The following is an 18,081-nucleotide window of genomic DNA, read 5'->3' on the forward strand; positions in this document are numbered from 1 at the left end:
CGTCGGTCTTTTTCAAAATCCGATATAAGCACTAGACTTCTTTAATCCAAGAGGATTTGCCCGTGAAAGCTCCTGCCTGGTCGGAGCGTCATTGCCAATGCATTTGATGGCTAGTGGAATATCACCAAAGACGAAAGTCAAAACAAATGAATCAAAGGCTTTGATGTAGTTTGGTCAATTTGGCTATCAGAATATGATATCATTGTCCCCCAGGGATCCAGAATAAAAGAAACTACTATCCATATGATCAGGTCCCTCGATCCCCTGTATCGAGTCTTGTTCAGGGCTGATGATGAAGTTGTCATTGAAAAGTGATGTCTCATCGTTGGATATGAACTCCCCTAGAGAGTGAAGGTCTTTCCATGAGAAGCTATTAAAAGGATCGGAGCTTGGTGTTGGTTCACTTTGATCCATTTGAACTTGGTGGGCTCCTCGGTTGATTGAGACTATAGAGTCAGAGGGTTCCTCGGCTCTTGCAGCTTGCGATCTGGATCGTCCCAACATCTTCAACCACAGGAGCTTAAGGGACCGAGCGTAGCGTTGGCCAAGACTTTGTTGATTATCCGAAGTTTTCTGTAGACGGGATATGGTTTCGTATATAGCTCGACGAACACCGCGTGCTTCTGAAGGCTTGATAGCACCAGCGAAGATAGCCTATACAAGCGACTGTCAGTATATTATCAAGGCAGAATATTAACTCTTTCTCGTACCTTGAATAGAAAGACAGCAGCATATATAACATAGAGGTAGAACTTTAAAGGCATGTATTTGAAAACTTTGACGGGATCAATGAAACTGTTGATAGTACAAAGTATTGAATTCGCCGCGTCGATTGACTCATAGATAAACCTTGCATCCGGTGCAGCAGCAAGTTCCGAAAACAGAGGACCGGCTGGTCTTTTTCTTTGACGACGGACGATGCGGTTGAGATTGGCTTGGAATGCAAAAGCATTGATATAAAGGCGAAGAAAATCATATGACAACATTAGGGACGCCTTGACACGAGGTACGAAGCTGAGTCCGCCCCACGATAGCTTCCATCTGCGGAGAACGGCGGAGAAGTCATCCTGGTTAGTCAGTATTAAAGTCAGGTTGTATAATGAGAGATCTTACTATATATCGCACGTACTCGCCTCCTGTATATAGTTGCTCCCTGTGGCTGGTTGAGGAGTATAGGATATCATGCGCATTGCTAAAAAGCTGAGTTATCTCAAGGTGTGCTTGGAAAAGCAAAGCCAGGTTATTATTGCCCAAAGTTTGGGTTTGAAGATACGGGAAGTCGGCAGCCCTCAGATTGACAGATGGGCCCGGACCACGAGACCAGAACCCCTTCCCAAGCCGGATTGATACTTGACGATCACTCATGTAGCAAGCTAGAACAATGTTAGATCTTTCACTATACCAGCACTGTCCCGTATCTTACCTGCCCAAGCTATCCTTTTCCTACTCAAATCCGGAGTTACATCTTCACCTCGCTGCGTCAGTCCAGTTTGTTCCAAGTTTTGAAGGTATGCAAGACGAATAGCAACGCCCACAAGCATCCATGAACCTTGATCTTCTTTTCCGCATCCGATCATGAGATTTTCCTCGAGCGGCTGAGGAGCCCATTCGGCAAGTATCAATAGTGCTTCGACTGCACCGACAGTTGTTGAGCCGGTATATATCAACTTTGAGATTTGACTCTCCATATATCGGGCACATGCAGTGTGCGCTTTGGACCAAGAGGGGTCATCCTTCGTAGCTACAGTTAGAATAGCTGTGACAAGATATTGCTCTTTCTCTAGTGATTCAAGGAGCCGGGTGTGGTCGAAAATAACGCTGTAGGCGATGGGGAAGAAGATGTGGAAGTTGTCATGATATCTAGAATCATCAGTCCCATGAATGTCCAGCATTTTCATATTGTGTGAACTTACTGCTCAATCAGAAACGATACCTCTGAAAGTGCAAGGGCCCCAGATTCTATAGGCGGGTAGTTACAAACGCCCTGAGGTGCGCCTGTGACGTTTCCTGAACCTTTGGCTTGTCCACCCGCGTCTTGCGTTTGGTCGTGATCATGTCTCTCAGGTTCCATATCGGCGACATGAGCCAACAGATCAAGCGCGTCTGAGGGATTGAGAAGATCTGAAGATGTGAAATGGCCCTGGAGCTGCACAGCGTCACGTCCTTCCTCTTCGTCGTCATCTGAATTTGATCCGAGATGCGAAGACAGCCATTCGGTGGATTCTTCCGTATCTTGAGGTCTTTGAGTATGGGAACCTGAGGACGTGTCCATTTGCCTAGTCGTTCCGTTTTCGAGCGGTTGGTGGGATTCGTTGGAAGGCTGGTGGTGACTAAGACGCTGGCCTTTGATGCGACGTCCGCCTCGACGTGAAGTTGCAAGAACACATTCTTGGTGTTTCTCAATGCACCGACGGCATGGGGGATCTCCAGGTATGCCGGTAGAATCACTATGCAATGGTTAGTTAACAATGACGATGTAATCAATTATCAAAGGGTGACTTACAGATCACAACGCGTCTTTCGAGATCTGCAACTGACACAGGCTCTCGAAACTCTCTTGTCGGTGTCTGCTGGCGCTGGTGCAGTCATTGTCGTTGCAATTAGGGAAGTCAAACACCGAAGATGGAAGGAACACGCGGCATTTGAACCAAAAGGACCGGCACCTGCCTTTGCTTGAGGGTAATGATCGTTACTTCCATTTTAATCCCAAGATTAGTATAGACAGGAGATAGACTTTAGACTAGCATTCGGTAGTCCAAGCGCCAAAGCCACAAGCAGGAAGGTACACGAAGGACGACGGAATGTTCCGTCATTTTCGGGTAATCGGCAATTGCTCCAAATTCATGAATTGCGCGGACTCCAACCTCGCTTGATCACTAGCTCTACTGCATTCTAGATACGCCAGCTTCTGTATTCTTTGGGTACCAAGATACTAATCTATTTCAAACCACCGCTAAGCAATATGTCCTGCCCAGTCATGTATCCGCTCTTCGCCAACCTATCAACGGAATCAGTGACTTTGAACACACTCAAAGCAAACCACACTTACATGATTATCACATTGCAAACTTCATCGGGACACCCCAAACGATGAACTGGCACAGAAGCTGCAATGACAAGTCCGGGATCCGTTTCTTTCAGGCTTACCAGATCACATCCTTTCTCCCAAGTTCTGTGATCAGAGGTTAGCTATCGTGGCACCTCCAGGTGAGGAATCGAGACATACTCGGATTTGGGAGGAGGGATCATCCCTGTTGAGCCGATCATAGCTGGAGAAACCTAGATGGTCAGGTCTGGACTATTAAGAGACATGATAGGACTTACAGTGTTGACTGTGATACCTTCCGGTGCCAGCAACGTAGCCAGGTTCTGGCCCATCGAACTTTGAAATTCCGTCAGTACAAATATTGAAGTTCCCAGGTCTGACTTACCTGAGTGCACCTTTAGACGCCGCATAGTGACATCCATTGAGTCCACTCCCACGAGCGGCAATACTCCCGACCAGAATCACTCGTCCCCATCCTTGCTTTCTCATCCCTTCGATACAAGCCTTTGTCACCACGAACTGGCTTCGACTGTTGATCTCCATCATCTCATCCCAGTCATCCTCTCCTATATCTGCTACATCGCGGATTCGTCGTCCCAGCCCTGCGTTTGCTACCAAAATCGATACCGCCTTGTGCTTGGATGATACAACGTCTTGACTGAGTAATCTTGGTACAAGAAATCTCGTCGATTCCCTTTGGGAAAGGTCTGCTTGTGCTATTACAAACAACTGTGATGGGTAGGCTTTGCTAAGCTCTTGTGCGAGCTTGTCTGCCTTGTCTTTGTTGGAGGAATAGTGAATAGCAATATCACAACCTTCAGAAGCAAGGACTCTGGCTACAGCGGAACCTATTCCGCCACTATAGACGTCAGTTGAATTCGTCAGATTCTGTTTCTCATTGGATCATGGCACACCTTGAGCCCGTGACTAAAGCCAATCGGCCTTTGATATCATTGTCGACTGGCTGTAATCGAAGCATCATCTTTGTTTGTTTTTACAATCTGCGACATGTTTCTTTGATCATCAACACTGGCGTCTTATAGGAAACGCTAACCTTGAAGACCTAGCTCCGCCGACTATCCGAAAACCCACGCATTGGCCGCCATCGGCAACTCCAAATGCCGTTTCAAACACCGACGGCAAATGATTTGAGTCTAGAACGTTTCTCCTCGTCTGATCGATCCTGGAGAACGTCAAACTTTCCCCGCAGCATTAAACTAGGAAACACGGGGACCCCAGACAACGCTAAACAAGCTCAAGATGTCTTTATTAACCCATCATGCCTCTCGCTTTACTCTTCATCTCGATAACCAGCCTCTACAAGATTCAACATTGAAACATATCATCCTCTTTTTGTAACTCTAGTTTATTGAATCGATCATTGGCCGCCAACATGGAGTTGCAGGGTCAAAGCCTCATCTTGACCGTCAGTGTCCTGACATCGCTGGGCTTCATGCTTATCGGTTATGACAATGGCCTCATGGGTGGTCTTGTCAACACTTCAGCCTTCAAGGACACATTTGATGATCCTGATGCCGACATGATTGGCGTCATTGTTGCCATTTTCGAAAGTGTGTTAGTCTCCCAAAATCATCGATAACATTTACTCACATTCGAACTCCTTATCAGTTGGATGTTTCTTCGGTGCCATCTTTGCAGCCATCTGGGGCGAAAAGCTCGGTCGCCGTCGCTCAATCCTTATCGGCTGCATCATCTTGATTATTGGTGCTATTCTTCAGGCTTCTTCTTATAGTCGAGCTATGATGATTGTTGGCCGAATAGTTTCGGGTCTTGGGCTTGGTACCGTCAACTCGACTGTCCCTGTTATGCAGGCAGAGTTCAGTCCCAAGTCCAGCAGAGGAATCTACGTCTGCGCTCAGCTTTCGACTCTCAACTTTGGCATTTTCCTTGTCTATTGGATAGACTATGCTCTTTCTTCTCACCAAGCAAGCTATGCCTGGCGTGTCCCTGTTATCCTGCAATGCGTCCCTATCATTGTCATGATCTGCCTCTTGACCATCATTCCCGAGACTCCACGTTGGCTGGCAGCACATGACAGACCCGAGGAGTGTCTCAAGGTCCTCGCTCGGATCCAGGGTACTACCGTCGATGACCCTGACGTGCGGGTCCTTCATAGTGTCATCACTCAAACTGTCGCCTATGAGACGTCGATTGGCTCTGGTTCCTGGAAAGACCTCCTCAAGGAAGACAGTATCAAGTCTCGCAAAAGACTTATCCTGGCGTGCGCCATACAGTCCTTCCAGCAATTGGGTGGTATCAACGCTATCATTTGTGAGTTTTCTTCGGGTTTGATACTGGGATAGATACTGATGATGCTAGACTATTCTAGTACATTGTTCGAGAAGAGCGTTGGCTTCTCTGCTCACATGTCAGCTCTCATGTCAGGTTTCCTACAGACATGGTTCTTTGTCGCATCTTTCATTCCATGGCTCTTGATCGACCGTATTGGTCGTAGACCTCTGGTAAGCACAAGTTATACTCTTAATGATATGCCCAAGCTAATGGTATCATAGCTCTTATCCATGATCAGTGTTATGGCTGCCACTATGGCTGTCCAAGCTGGCCTGATTTATCAAGTGGAGAACAACACTGCCTCGGCGCACGCTTCAGGTATTGCGGCAGCAGCAATGCTTTTCATCTTTCAAGGAGCATTTACCATTGGTTTCCAAGCAACTGTTTGGGTCTATCCGTAAGTACCAACGTCGAAACAAGCGGTTGAAACTCTTACTAATAAATCCCAGCTCGGAGATCTTGCCCCTTCGCCTACGACAGCGCGGTTCGTCTATCTCTACAGCTGCCAATTGGATCTTCAACTACGTAAGTCTCCTACTCAAAGAAGCAACGACTCATGTTAACCCGTTTGCAGATGATTGTTCAGATCACTCCCATCTCGATCAACAACATTGGCTGGAGGACATACATCATCTTTGCGGTACTGAACGCTCTTTGGGCCCCCCTCATCTTCTTGTTCTTCCCCGAGACCAAGGGCTTGGAGTTGGAAGGTGTTGATCATCTTTTCGGTGGCGAGGATATTGCTAGGACCCTAGATGAGAAGAGCCACGGCAATGTGGTCATGTTGGAGTCTGTGGATCGAGACGGCACTGCCTAGGTAGATGAGATTCGGGTCGCCCATTTTGTTTTCAATGAGAGTTTCATGTAATTAGTTTGTACTTGATAATAAGAAGTAGCTCCATCTGCAGATAATCGCTATATTAAAACATATTCACTGTTTCAAAACGTAATCATCATGCTAGCAACTCGTGTAGCTAATGAAGCTCACGTAAGGTGCCACTGAATAGTAAACGTCATATCCTATTATAGATCCGGCGTTGGAGACATTCTGCAGCTTCTCGGCAGTCGGTCCCCGGCAAGCATTTGCCGCTGAGGGGTAACACAAGCTGCATTATTTAGTCGAAACTGTAACACCAAAGCCCGATGACCGACGGCAGATCTTCGCCGCAACCAGTGATCATGAACTACAACTGCTAGCCATATTATTGTCGTATTTCTCCCGAAAAACACCAAAGTTCATTACTTACATCCCTGAAGCTGAACCGCCTATACTCCACAATAGACATTGCAACATGGCATTTAAAGCATATCACAATGACGGGCAAGCCATCTTCGGCACGTCTCCAAAGCTGGACCTTCTGCACGAGAACCATGACTATCCCTTCGCCCACGAAGCTGGCGTTTTTATACCCGAGCACAATTCCCTTTTCATCACAAGCAACCAATACGATGATCCGCAAACTGGACAGCGGAAAATCCAGATAAGCAAAGTCGACGTTTCTCCCGATGGGGCGTTTATTGGCTGTGAGGAGATTGATGCACCGGCCGTGCCCATGGCCAACGGAGGTGTGAACTACAAAGGCGGTATCCTCTTTTGTTCACAAGGCACTTTGGAAGAACCCGGTGGTCTCGTCTTCATGGAATCTGCGCCCCCGTATCGCTGCTCGACTCTTATCAGCTCGTTCCATGGAAGGGATTTCAACTCTGTCAATGATGTGGTTGTTCACTCCGATGGGTCTATCTGGTTCACGGACCCCATCTATGGATATGAACAGGGTATACGTCCGAAACCGAGATTACCATGCCAAGTCTATCGGTATGATCCTATCGATGAGTCTATAAGGGCGATTGCAGATGGATTTGGTAGACCGAATGGTATTTGTTTTAGTCCTGATGAGAAGATTGTCTATATCACGGACACGGACTGGATACATGGTGATGGTACAACCGATGATTCTCGCGTATCAAGCATGTAAGTCAAATAGTACTCCCTGTAATCCTTGGTTACAATTTACTGACAACAGTACTATCAGATATGCCTTTGATGTAACGACATATTCAGGCCAACCGTTCCTCACCAATCGAAGACTGTTTGCTATGGCTGATGTAGGCATACCTGATGGAATCAAATGCGATACAAACGGCAATGTCTACAGTGGCTGCGGTGATGGAGTCAGTATCTGGTCGGCTGGTGGAATATTGCTAGGTAAAATTCTCATCGAGGGCGGCGTTGCAAACTTTTGCTTCGGTAGAAACGGCGAGATTTTCATGCTCAATGAAACCAAGTTGTGGCGAGCTCAGTTGGGCAATGGCGTGAAAGGGGCTTTACTCAATATTTAAGAACAGGGATAACCACAAATTTGTTCCATACAATTCAATTCCGATTAATCTCCGATACATATTATGAAATAGATAATGATGAGATACCAATGCAAAACAGTCATCATGCTTGATCGAACAGCACCTCCTTCCTGCCCCAGCTCAGTGCATCTGGAATAGTTTCCTTGTAGTCTCCATCCGTTTGGGAGTTACTACACCAAGCGTTCTCGAAATACCCAGGAGAAAGACTGTCAAAGTTCTCCTGTGGATAACCTTCTGAATCCCGCAGTCCAACGCTACCTACAGGACCCTGAAACTCAGCCAGCCTAGCGTAAGCACTGGAATTGTCATCTCCAAGAGTTGGACAGCCTGCAGAAATATATTGGTCAAACACAGGGAATCCCGTAGGCTTCGGTCCAGACAATTGGTGAGAGACGTGTGTTTCTTCAGGAGACGGCGGGGATGCGTTATACAGACGCTCGCATTTTGTAATTTCTTTGCCCGTGCCAGCAGCGTCGACCGGGCTGCATTGGGCATTCCCGATAACGTGCGTTCTGCGCCAAGCCGGCGTGCAAAGAAAATCATCTTTGAGATCGTTATCTTGGCACATTCGTGTGAGATACTCGTCCCGCACTATTTTAATGAGTTGTTCGCGCTCAAGTCCCTCGAATTGTGATTCTGAGATCACTTCATCGAGGATCTTCCGAGATCGCGGACCGCGAAAGAGAACTTCCACTAGGTCCATAAAACCATCCATTGCCTCATCAACGTAAGGGCTGAAGCCTCGAGGTTCTCCTGGAAAGAGAATTTCATAGAGCCTGAACCATTGATCCTTGTGAGACAGACCATTGGGTTTATTCTCAAATATCTTGGAGTACATTTCTTTCGTTATAAAGCCAGGCGAAGGGTCAGAGGGGGAACAATTTGGACTGTAATCTTGATGGGCCATTTTCTCCTTATTTGTCGAGTAGGTGGACCAACACCTGTCGCAGTGTTCAATCCAATGAATGTTTTTGATATGGGCGTTTATACCCCTGAGTTGTGTGGGGCGGATCTTGCACTCGTAGGTCATCGGTCTCCATTTGACGTATGGACAAGCCCAACGTTGGCTCTTCTTGCCCTCATTATTGACCGATGGCTTTCTCTTCTTGTCCTGAGAATCCTCATCTTCACTTTCCTCATCGCCACCCACTGCTTTCCGTTCGCCGGACTTCGGTTCGGCCCTGGATTTTCCGTTGCTTGCCCTTCTTTTGCCTTCATCATTATCCAAGACAGATTTGGTGACCTTCCCCAATGCTCTCCTAGGCCGTCCTTTTGATGTCTGTGACGCATTTGACCTGTAAAAGTCGTCCATGAGCAGTTCCACTGCCCTCTCTGCATACTTGTGCATAGCGATCGCTACCTTTGGATCAGAAGGTTCTGCGATGGCATCGATGTCTGTTGTTCCCAAAGAGCTGGCGGTGCTGCTTGAAATGGAACTCTTCGTAGACACTAGCTCAAGGTCTCCATGCAATATTGTAGGATTTCGGTTCTCGACAGAACTACCTATACCAGCCATATTGAGAGAGGCGAGTATGCTATCCTGAACATCCTGACCTATCAACCTTGTTATAGACTCTTCTGGTTCTGAAAAGACACGTTCGGATCCTGGATCGACTTTGGAGAACCCATCATCTGGTGTTCTTGCAACTCCAAATGGCTCTCCACCGAAGCAAAGGCCAGAATCCTGGTCCCACGAAAACTCGTAAGAAGAGGAGAATAAACAGGCATCTCTCTCCCCGACGACTGAATCTTCAAGGGGCACAGAGAGCGATGCTCCTGATTGTGAAACTGACGGCAAACTCTCAGGGCCCCTATCCTCCAATCGCCTCGGAGGCATGAAAGGCAGTTCAATTCTTTCTAGTCGACGATGGCTAGGGTGTTGAGAAGCCAGATCCAGCCCTGTATAGGGAATAACGGGATCTTCAAGGCTATCGCCCAAGGCCAATAGCAGAGGGCCATTGTCCAAGTCTTCTTCCCGACTTGATAAACCTGGTTCTAGGACCTAGTGACAGTAGTATTATTAGTGGAATGACGCCTCATCAAGTGAAAATGACATCGGAAATATGACCAACTCACCCTGAGTGAAGGCTTGGCAGGTGCTGTAGTGTCCGGCGAGTTACTAGCAGCATGCTGCGTCGACTCGTCAATTTGGTTAGACATGAATTGTAAACTTGGAAAATAATAAAGTTCAAAAGTTTTGCATAAAATTGATGATGAAGATGGAGATAGAGATGAAGAAGAATAGACAGACAGGTCGCGAAATCGGCCGTTATTTTATGTAGAGTCGCTCTGCGGTCGTGACTTCTTTTTCGCCCATATTTGAGGTATCGACTGCATTTCCTGTAAACCCTGTAAAAAGCTGTTGGTGGCTGCAGGTAAGACCCAATGACCAGCCTCAGAACCAATTCCCCCTGGTCGAAGAAAAGGAACAACGGTTTCTTATTCGTCAGAAGAGAAAATTAATGTCGGGATCAAAGTTGGGACTTGACCGCCATGATAATGTGCTGTTGTTGTGTCAGGTTCAAAACCAAATTCACGGTTCTAGGATTGCTTTCCATACAACATGGCTGGTTCACGTGCAAAGCAGGAACTCACACACAAAGCTCGTCCTTTTTTCCCAATCGGGCTGCTACATGCTAATTGTGTATATCCTTACCAAAATCTAGATATCATGAAAAGATAGAATCAACTGGGTACCTTTCTGTATCCCTCTTATCCTTGATCGATAAATTGCGAATACCTATATAGGCACTGAACGTCATTAAGTCAGATTTTGGAGATTTATTGCAGACTTCTAGGTTCAAATCTCCAGGCTAATATCGTGTTGTTCTCTATGCCACTGTTTGGCTGTTTTGGATATGTCTGAGCAACCTTGATGACAGACACCAAGCTTTTAGATGAGCACCTCTAGCTATCTTTTGTTAGGTGATTTTCGAGGCATAAGTCCTAAAGTATATATATAAAATTAACTTATAAAAAAATACAGTTTTTAAACCTAGATATTAATATAGATCTAGTCTAAAGGTATATATTATAACTTATAAAATTAAAATTATAATAATTACTATAAAAGCTTTTATTTTTTTTAAAAATTAATTATTAAATATTTCTTTATTAATATTAATATTAATAAAATTATATAATTATATAATTATTATATAAAATAATAAACTTTAAAGTTTTTATTAATTTTAATTATTTATTAAATTAAAAAATTATTTAACGTGCTTGATAAGCGAGTGAGTCAGACAAGCGAGTGGGTCAAAAATCCCTCACCTTACAACATTTCAATCTGATCAGATACTTCTTAACCAGCAACTATGTCACAGTCTTCAAATGAAGCTAGAATTCTTCTTGCCCTTCAGGCCCTTCAAAATGACCAAAATCTTAGTCTCCGACGCGCCTCAGGTATATATAAGGTTCCATTTGAGACCTTACGCCGCCGCCAAAATGGCATTCAATCACGACGTGATTCCGGCCCAAACTCGCGGCGACTATCTGATCTGGAAGAACAGACTATAGTTCAGTTTATTCTTGACCTAGATTCGCGAGGGTTTCCCTCGCGAATCCGTTTTGTGGAAGAAATGGCCAATTCTCTACTTGCAGACCGCGATGCATCACCTGTCGGCAAGCGCTGGGCTCATAACTTTATAAAGCGACAACCAGAGCTAAAGACGCGTATCTTTCGGAGATATGACTATCAGAGAGCTAAATGCGAAGATCCGACTATTATTCGTGGCTGGTTTCGGCTTGTACAGAACACAATCGCTAAATACAGTATCCAACCAGGTGATACCTGGAACTTTGATGAGACCGGCTTTATGATGGGCCTTATACAGTCCGGGATGGTAGTCACAGGCTCAGAAAGGCAAGGAAGGCCAAAATCAGTGCAGCCAGGAAACCGTGAATGGATTACTGCAATTCCAGCGATAAATGCCGAAGGTCAATCGATCCCGCCGTTTATCATTGGTTCAGGCCAGTATCATCTTGCAAACTGGTATCGAGAAAGCAACCTCCCCGGCGATTGGGTTATTGCAACAAGCCAAAATGGATGGACAAATAACGAGCTGGGTCTTGAGTGGCTAAAACACTTTGATCGATCAACAGCGAAGCGATCAGTTAGTCTCTATCGTCTCTTGATCCTCGATGGTCATGAAAGTCACCACTCTGTCGACTTTGAGAGATACTGTCAGGATCACAAGATCATTACACTTTGTATGCCTCCTCATGCATCCCACCTACTCCAGCCTCTCGATGTCGGGTGTTTTTCAGTACTGAAGAATGCTTATGGTCGAGAAATAGAGCATCTGATCAGATGCTCTATAACCCACATTTCTAAGACCGAGTTCTTCCCAGCCTTTTATGCCGCTTTTCAAGCTACCTTTACAGAGAGCAATATCCAGGGGGCTTTTAGGGGAGCTGGAATTTATCCTCTTGACCCAGAAACCGTCGTCTCGAAGCTTGATATACAGTTACGGACTCCAACGCCTCCTGGGGAGGCAAGTCAACCACCAAGTCCATGGGTTTCCAAAGACCCCAAAGACAGCAACAGAGGCTCAATCTCAATCTGAATACCTTACCAGACGAGTTATTATGCATAAGAGCAGTTCCCCAGAGTCAATAATTGAGGCTATTAAGTCAAATACAAAAGCAACATTGGCAGTTATGCATGAGGTTGTCCTATTAAGAGATCAGGTCCGAAATCTTGAAGAGGCAAATGCAATACTAAGCCGGCGCCGGAGGGCAAAAAGAACAAGACTACAGAAAGGAGGAGCGATGACTGTACAGGAAGCATTACAATCAATTGATCAGATAGATGTGAATACGCAGGTAGTGGCAGAATCATCAAGAAGTGGTGGTCGAGGAAGGTCGGTTGGACCGGGTGTTCGGCGTTGTGGTGTATGCGGCAAGACCGGGCATAACGCAAGAACATGTCAAGAGGATATTCAGGCCTCTGGAGATGAGTATAGTGAGTAGTTATAGTCAATTGAATGAATTGAAGCAATTTTATCATCTAGATAATAAAGAGGGTTAAGATTTTTGACCCACTCGCTTATCTGACTCACTCGCTTATCAAGCACGTTATATTAAGTTAATTTAAATTATAATTATAATATTAATTATATATTACCTTATAATTTAATTAAAAGATAATAGCTTAATAGCTAGGTAATATATATAGTATTTTTAATATACTTATAGCTAGATTATTAAAGCCTTATATATAATCTTAATTTAATTCTAAGGTCTATATACTTTTATAATAAAGAGATTAAAATATATCTCTATAAGATAATTATTATTAATTAAAGATAATATAATACTAGCTATATTTAATTATAAAATTCTATAATTCCCTAGCCTTTATCTCTTAAGGGGACCTATAGTAAATTTAATAAGAAATATAGTAACTTAATATAATATATTACTATATTAAGGGTAAGACTAGCCTTATAAAAAGGTAAATTACTTTTTAAAATATAATAAATTAATATATATTATAATTTATAGAATTAAAGGTTCTTATTTAGACTATTAAAAATAAATATAAATATTCTAGGTAATAAGAAACTCTATTTAAATTAGAGTTAAATAAAGAAATTTATATATATAGTTAAGAGTTTAATATAAAGTTAAAAAGCTAAAATAAAAGCTTTATTAATATTATAAATAATTAAACTTAATTATATACTTAACCTCTTACTATATTATATAATTACTATAGTCTTTTATAATTATAAGTATTAGTAGTTTTAATAAAGTTAATATTAAGTATATAATAAAAGACCTTACTTTAAAGTAAAATTACTTATTTAAATTAAATATACAATTAATAAATTAATAATATATTATAAATATATTAATAATATATTAATTATACTTTATTATATTTAAATTTATAATATTTAAATTAATATAATTTATTATTATTTTTATTAATAATATACTTAAAGTAAAAAAAGTAATCTTTAAATTAATTAAATATAATATATATAAATATTATAAAGTAATAATTAATAAATAATATATTAATAATAATTCTTTAATAATATATTAATAATTAAATTTAAAAGAATATATAATATATTATTTTAATTATTATAAAAAAAAGGTAATAAAGAAAAAAATTTTATAAAAAAAGTAATATAAATTAATTAGAAAAGTATTTTATAAAAATATATAATATTAATTAGCTAATTATTTTATAGATTAACTTTAAAATAACCTAATTAAAATTCACTTATAGAGGCACCTTCTTACTACACTAAGGGGGCACCTCTCCGGTTATTACATCCCTCCTTATTACCGCGGGCGCTTTCGAAACCATAACATCTAGCGAAAACCCGACCAAGTTTATCCTCTCTACGCCAGAAGGCCGTACGAATGCTTTCAACAAGATACTTGTCGCCTCAGGTCCAGTATTCGTCTTCCAGGAATCAGCAACCCGACCGATAGAATTCTTTGTTCCCGGCAAACCAACCCAATGGCCCGAATTGCCATTAGCGAAACTTCGAGAGTTCAATGAACAAGAGGTCGACGTGGTATTCTACGGCTCTAATCATTTCCACTTTGTCGACACTGCAATGCAACGCGAAACTTTAATCCTACAATCCTTTCTGGCCTCGCTTACATCAACCTGTACAAACCTGCTATCCCACATGTCCCTCAGCTTTCCTGCACTTGAGGCGCCAAAGGGACAACCCGAAACAATACAACTCCAACAAAACGCGATGAGCAGCTTGGAGCTCCTCCGAGACAATTGCAGTAATATTAAAATTTTGGAATTCTACATTCATAAAGGCAATGCATTTGGTCTGGTAGAAGAAGCGCCCGTCAATTCACAATCCCTTCAAGATGCTCTATCACAGGTCGACGCGCAATTGAGGGCTTTCTCGTCTTTGAAAACAATTATCATCAGGTATTTTCATGACACATTGGCCCCTGAAATCATGCAGTTGATGCACGGCCTTGGGTGGATAGTCCTCAAGGGGAACTAGGAAGAGCCGCGATTAGCGTGAAAGTCTACCTCACTTTTCTATCTAGATAGATAGAATAAACAGCATATTCAGCAAATGCGGTACCACAATTGGCTGGGTTTTGGATTACATATGAATCTTCTTGGTTACTTGACAACATGGCATTTACTGGACAGAGAAATCCAAGCATCACTTGCCACTAGGATAATAATCCCTTTGCTTTCAACACTGACAACCTTCAGAGTCAAAAGTTTGTTTTCTTTCGAAATTTGTCAATATATTCTATGTATATACTTGCTCAACCAGTGAGCATTCTTGACTAATATCAATATATATGCCATAAACACAATCCAGACCAGCAACATATATACACGAGAAAAAACAGGGTATCAATATCATGGCCCTCAGTGACCAGCACCGAGAGAGCTCAAAATTGGCGCAACCTCATCACACAATCCCCACCGTCTTCTACCAAGAGGTAAAAGCGCATTAAACCTCGCCGTCCACCCATCAGCCACACACCTACACAACGGAATATTATTCACAGCCGCTGTCCCATCAGCCTGTACCCATGTTTCCAATCTCGCCGTATTGGTGTTCTGCAGATCTGGTGGATCGACGCCAATGTTGATGTGGTTCAGACTAGGAACACACATGCAAGCTGCCTCGCTGAACAAAAGCCACGCCCATACTACAAGGGCGCTCATGGAGATGGCGAGGTAAGCAGCTGGATCAATGGATTGCGTCTGAGGCGAGTTGGATTCCAGAGCTGTCTCGCAATCTATGAGCACTGCCAGGGCATGCAGTAATGCTTTTCGACTTTCTGGTGTTTTCGTCCAGAGACTCAATTGGTTGTGAATCTTCTGTAGGCGTGGTCGGACGGTGGGTTCGCGGTCTGTGAGAACAGGTGAGGTGTGGGCTTTGGCAACAGTGTTAATGACCCGCGTGTCGGAATATAGCTGAATGCTCTGTAGATGATAAATCATCATGCAATCCGAAGTTAAGCATTTGACATGTATCATGGCAGCGGCCTTTGCCCTTGGTATATTATCGTCAAAGTCCGCGATATAAGCCTTGAACGGAAACTCGCCCATGCCCGGATCGTGAAAGGTTTGAAAACACTGGTGCTGTAGTCTCTCAACATCAGCTTTCCACGCTTCCAGCTGCCACGCAAGCGACGCCGTTGAATTGTGAGTAGAGCGTCCTGCCTCAGCACTTCTTCGCACGATTTGCGCGTGGTTCCATATCGCGGGTGATAAACCACACATAGCGAGGTGGACATCTTCCAGTAGTAAAAGAGACTTGGCGGGAGTATTTGGGTTGGCGCAGATTTCAGTGATTTTAAAGTTTGATCGGTCAGTTGGTTCAAAGGGAAGACGTTTGAAGAAAATGTCTAAACCAAAAGCGTTCCAGAGGGAGAAAGTGGCGGGCATGGTGATGTCGAGTTCTTCTCTAAAGAGAGTTGGAGCTTGGAAGTGCGCTAAAGCGTAATAGGCGTCGATTTTGTAGAGCGAGACGATGATTCTGAATTTGTGAGCTTCCGTTTTGTAGTCTGCAAGGTCGAAGGAAAAATACCGTTTCCATTTCTCACGGACTGTCATTAGCCATGGGACAAATGTTCCTGGGTAATGAATTCGTTGTTGCTCTGCTGAGCCATCGCTGTTGAAAAAATCGATTTCTCTCATTGACATGATGAGTGTGCCTCGTAGCAGAGATGCTTTTGCGATTAATCTCTTGTCCTGATTGACCAGTCAGTAGATAAAAGAAAATCATGAAAGGTTGTACTGACACCGTGGTAAAAGGCAAAGACAATTTGGAGGGCGATGGCTTGATATGCTTCTATCGGCCAAGGTTTGTCAATTTCATGTCGACATATCGTATTTGACTCGTAATTGTTAGTAATTCAATTCATACGTACGGGTTACAAACTTACAATGTATTCAGAAGCTGCATTCATAAGAGTCTCGTGCAACTCCATCACCACCTCTCCATACTCATCCGGATTTTTCAACCAGCAACTTATCATAGCCACAGACGTCGCGACGATAAATGAGTCTTCCATACCAATCGTATAAGAAGGAGCATGCAAAATAGGCCAAGCCTCATGGAGTCGACCAAAATATTCTCTTGAATTCGCCTCGATCCATGGATGATCTGGTGCAGGAACAGGCGTAGGCTCGGCAAAAGATATCTTAGCTGTTCGGATATCGTTGGCGATTCGCTTAAACGCTGTTCTAATTTCATCAAATGGAGATATCCCAAGCGCTAGAGGGGGTGTGATGGAACAAGGCGCGTTGACCTCTTGGACATCCTGTACCGGACGAGAGGCTGTTCGGTTAGCATCTTCGACAGGGCTTCTGCTACTCCTGCTGCTTCCACTTTTAGAAGCATGCTTGTATGTACAGCTTATACCTCTTTTGATACAGAGAGTACATTTTGTACCACCGTCACACTTTGTTTTGTTGGCGTGACACGCGTCGCAGGCTCTTCCTCGTCGAGGATCTGGCGCTGTGGGCATGTCATGCCGTGAAAGGTGTCGTCTTAGCAAGTCACTAGGTAGAGAAAAAAAACACACAAAGGTCAGGGGGTGTAAGACGATTGGACGGGAGTTTGCATAGACGTACTTGCGGGTAAAGGAACGCTGACACATGGGACATATGAAATTACGCTCTCCATGTGTGGCTTGATGTCTCCTCAGATGTTCCTTTCTGATAAAGCTCTTTCCGCAGTGACACACATGGCGGGAAGAAGGGGTCGGCTCTACAGAAGATCTATTGGTAACGAGAATGATTGGTTAGTCGAAGGTGTGGTGTCTCGGTGATCCCACTAGATGGCCGAACCTATTATTGGTGTCTGTTGTTGACATGCTGACTTCATTGTGGGATAGTTCCATAGTGTTGTGGATATGTCGTACATTGAAACAAAACAAAGCAAAGCAAAAAAAGGGTTGCTTATGGGAAAAGACCGAGTGGGATCTCGGTGTATTGATGGAGAAAAAAAAGAAACAAACAAAGAATGTAGACAAGTTACGTACATTTGCTGCATATCAATCAATATCTTTTCGAGGCTTGACTTGGTAATCGTGGGTGGGATGGCCGATGGGAGAGAGTGGGATGGTTTGGTCGGGGTCCGCGGTGGAAGAATGACGTGTCTGACCAATAGAGACTCTCGAAAAGAGAAACAAGGTTTCAAAAGGGGATAATTCTAGTGAGCGAGGCATGGACAAGGGTATGTTATCCCACTCGGCCATCCCGTTTTATCATCCCGTTCTGTCTGTGCCACATACACAGCCACTACCCCCAAAGTTAAAGTGGCTAAAGTCTGGTAAGAGATTCTCTGTCTCTTTTACCAACTGTCACGATCTGGACTGCATTAAATTGGGGG

General features: G+C 43.6%; 6 protein-coding genes across 6 annotated transcripts; 2 read left to right on the plus strand and 4 right to left on the minus strand.

Annotated features, from left to right (window-relative positions):
• Nucleotides 1-186: 186 nt before the first annotated feature.
• Nucleotides 187-2,589, minus strand: FPOAC1_003557 (uncharacterized protein; the record flags this gene model as incomplete). The annotated part of the gene is made up of 6 exons (XM_044848117.1): nt 187-654; nt 711-1,067; nt 1,114-1,373; nt 1,424-1,860; nt 1,914-2,447; nt 2,504-2,589. The coding sequence occupies 6 exons, from the start codon at nt 2,587-2,589 to the stop codon at nt 187-189; spliced, it is 2,142 nt and encodes a 713-aa protein (XP_044714033.1).
• Nucleotides 2,590-2,953: 364 nt separating this feature from the next.
• On the minus strand, nt 2,954-4,028 carry FPOAC1_003558 (uncharacterized protein; the record flags this gene model as incomplete). The annotated part of the gene is made up of 6 exons (XM_044848118.1): nt 2,954-2,998; nt 3,148-3,172; nt 3,227-3,279; nt 3,325-3,382; nt 3,432-3,905; nt 3,961-4,028. The coding sequence occupies 6 exons, from the start codon at nt 4,026-4,028 to the stop codon at nt 2,954-2,956; spliced, it is 723 nt and encodes a 240-aa protein (XP_044714034.1).
• Nucleotides 4,029-4,439: 411 nt separating this feature from the next.
• FPOAC1_003559 (uncharacterized protein) lies at nt 4,440-6,176 on the plus strand (the record flags this gene model as incomplete). Its single annotated transcript, XM_044848119.1, has 6 exons — nt 4,440-4,617; nt 4,676-5,338; nt 5,387-5,529; nt 5,581-5,756; nt 5,809-5,884; nt 5,934-6,176. 6 exons carry the CDS (start codon nt 4,440-4,442, stop codon nt 6,174-6,176), a joined length of 1,479 nt encoding a protein of 492 aa, XP_044714035.1.
• A 475-nt stretch (nt 6,177-6,651) lies between these two features.
• Nucleotides 6,652-7,699, plus strand: FPOAC1_003560 (uncharacterized protein; the record flags this gene model as incomplete). Its single annotated transcript, XM_044848120.1, has 2 exons — nt 6,652-7,331; nt 7,393-7,699. 2 exons carry the CDS (start codon nt 6,652-6,654, stop codon nt 7,697-7,699), a joined length of 987 nt encoding a protein of 328 aa, XP_044714036.1.
• Nucleotides 7,700-7,802: 103 nt separating this feature from the next.
• On the minus strand, nt 7,803-9,880 carry FPOAC1_003561 (uncharacterized protein; the record flags this gene model as incomplete). Its single annotated transcript, XM_044848121.1, has 2 exons — nt 7,803-9,722; nt 9,797-9,880. The coding sequence occupies 2 exons, from the start codon at nt 9,878-9,880 to the stop codon at nt 7,803-7,805; spliced, it is 2,004 nt and encodes a 667-aa protein (XP_044714037.1).
• Nucleotides 9,881-15,186: 5,306 nt separating this feature from the next.
• Nucleotides 15,187-17,373, minus strand: FPOAC1_003562 (uncharacterized protein; the record flags this gene model as incomplete). Its single annotated transcript, XM_044848122.1, has 5 exons — nt 15,187-15,192; nt 15,243-16,436; nt 16,487-16,582; nt 16,631-17,025; nt 17,322-17,373. 5 exons carry the CDS (start codon nt 17,371-17,373, stop codon nt 15,187-15,189), a joined length of 1,743 nt encoding a protein of 580 aa, XP_044714038.1.
• Between the last annotated feature and the right edge of the window lie 708 nt (nt 17,374-18,081).

This window comes from Fusarium poae, chromosome 1 (genome assembly GCF_019609905.1).
Source record: "Fusarium poae strain DAOMC 252244 chromosome 1, whole genome shotgun sequence".
Lineage (NCBI taxonomy): Eukaryota > Fungi > Ascomycota > Sordariomycetes > Hypocreales > Nectriaceae > Fusarium > Fusarium poae.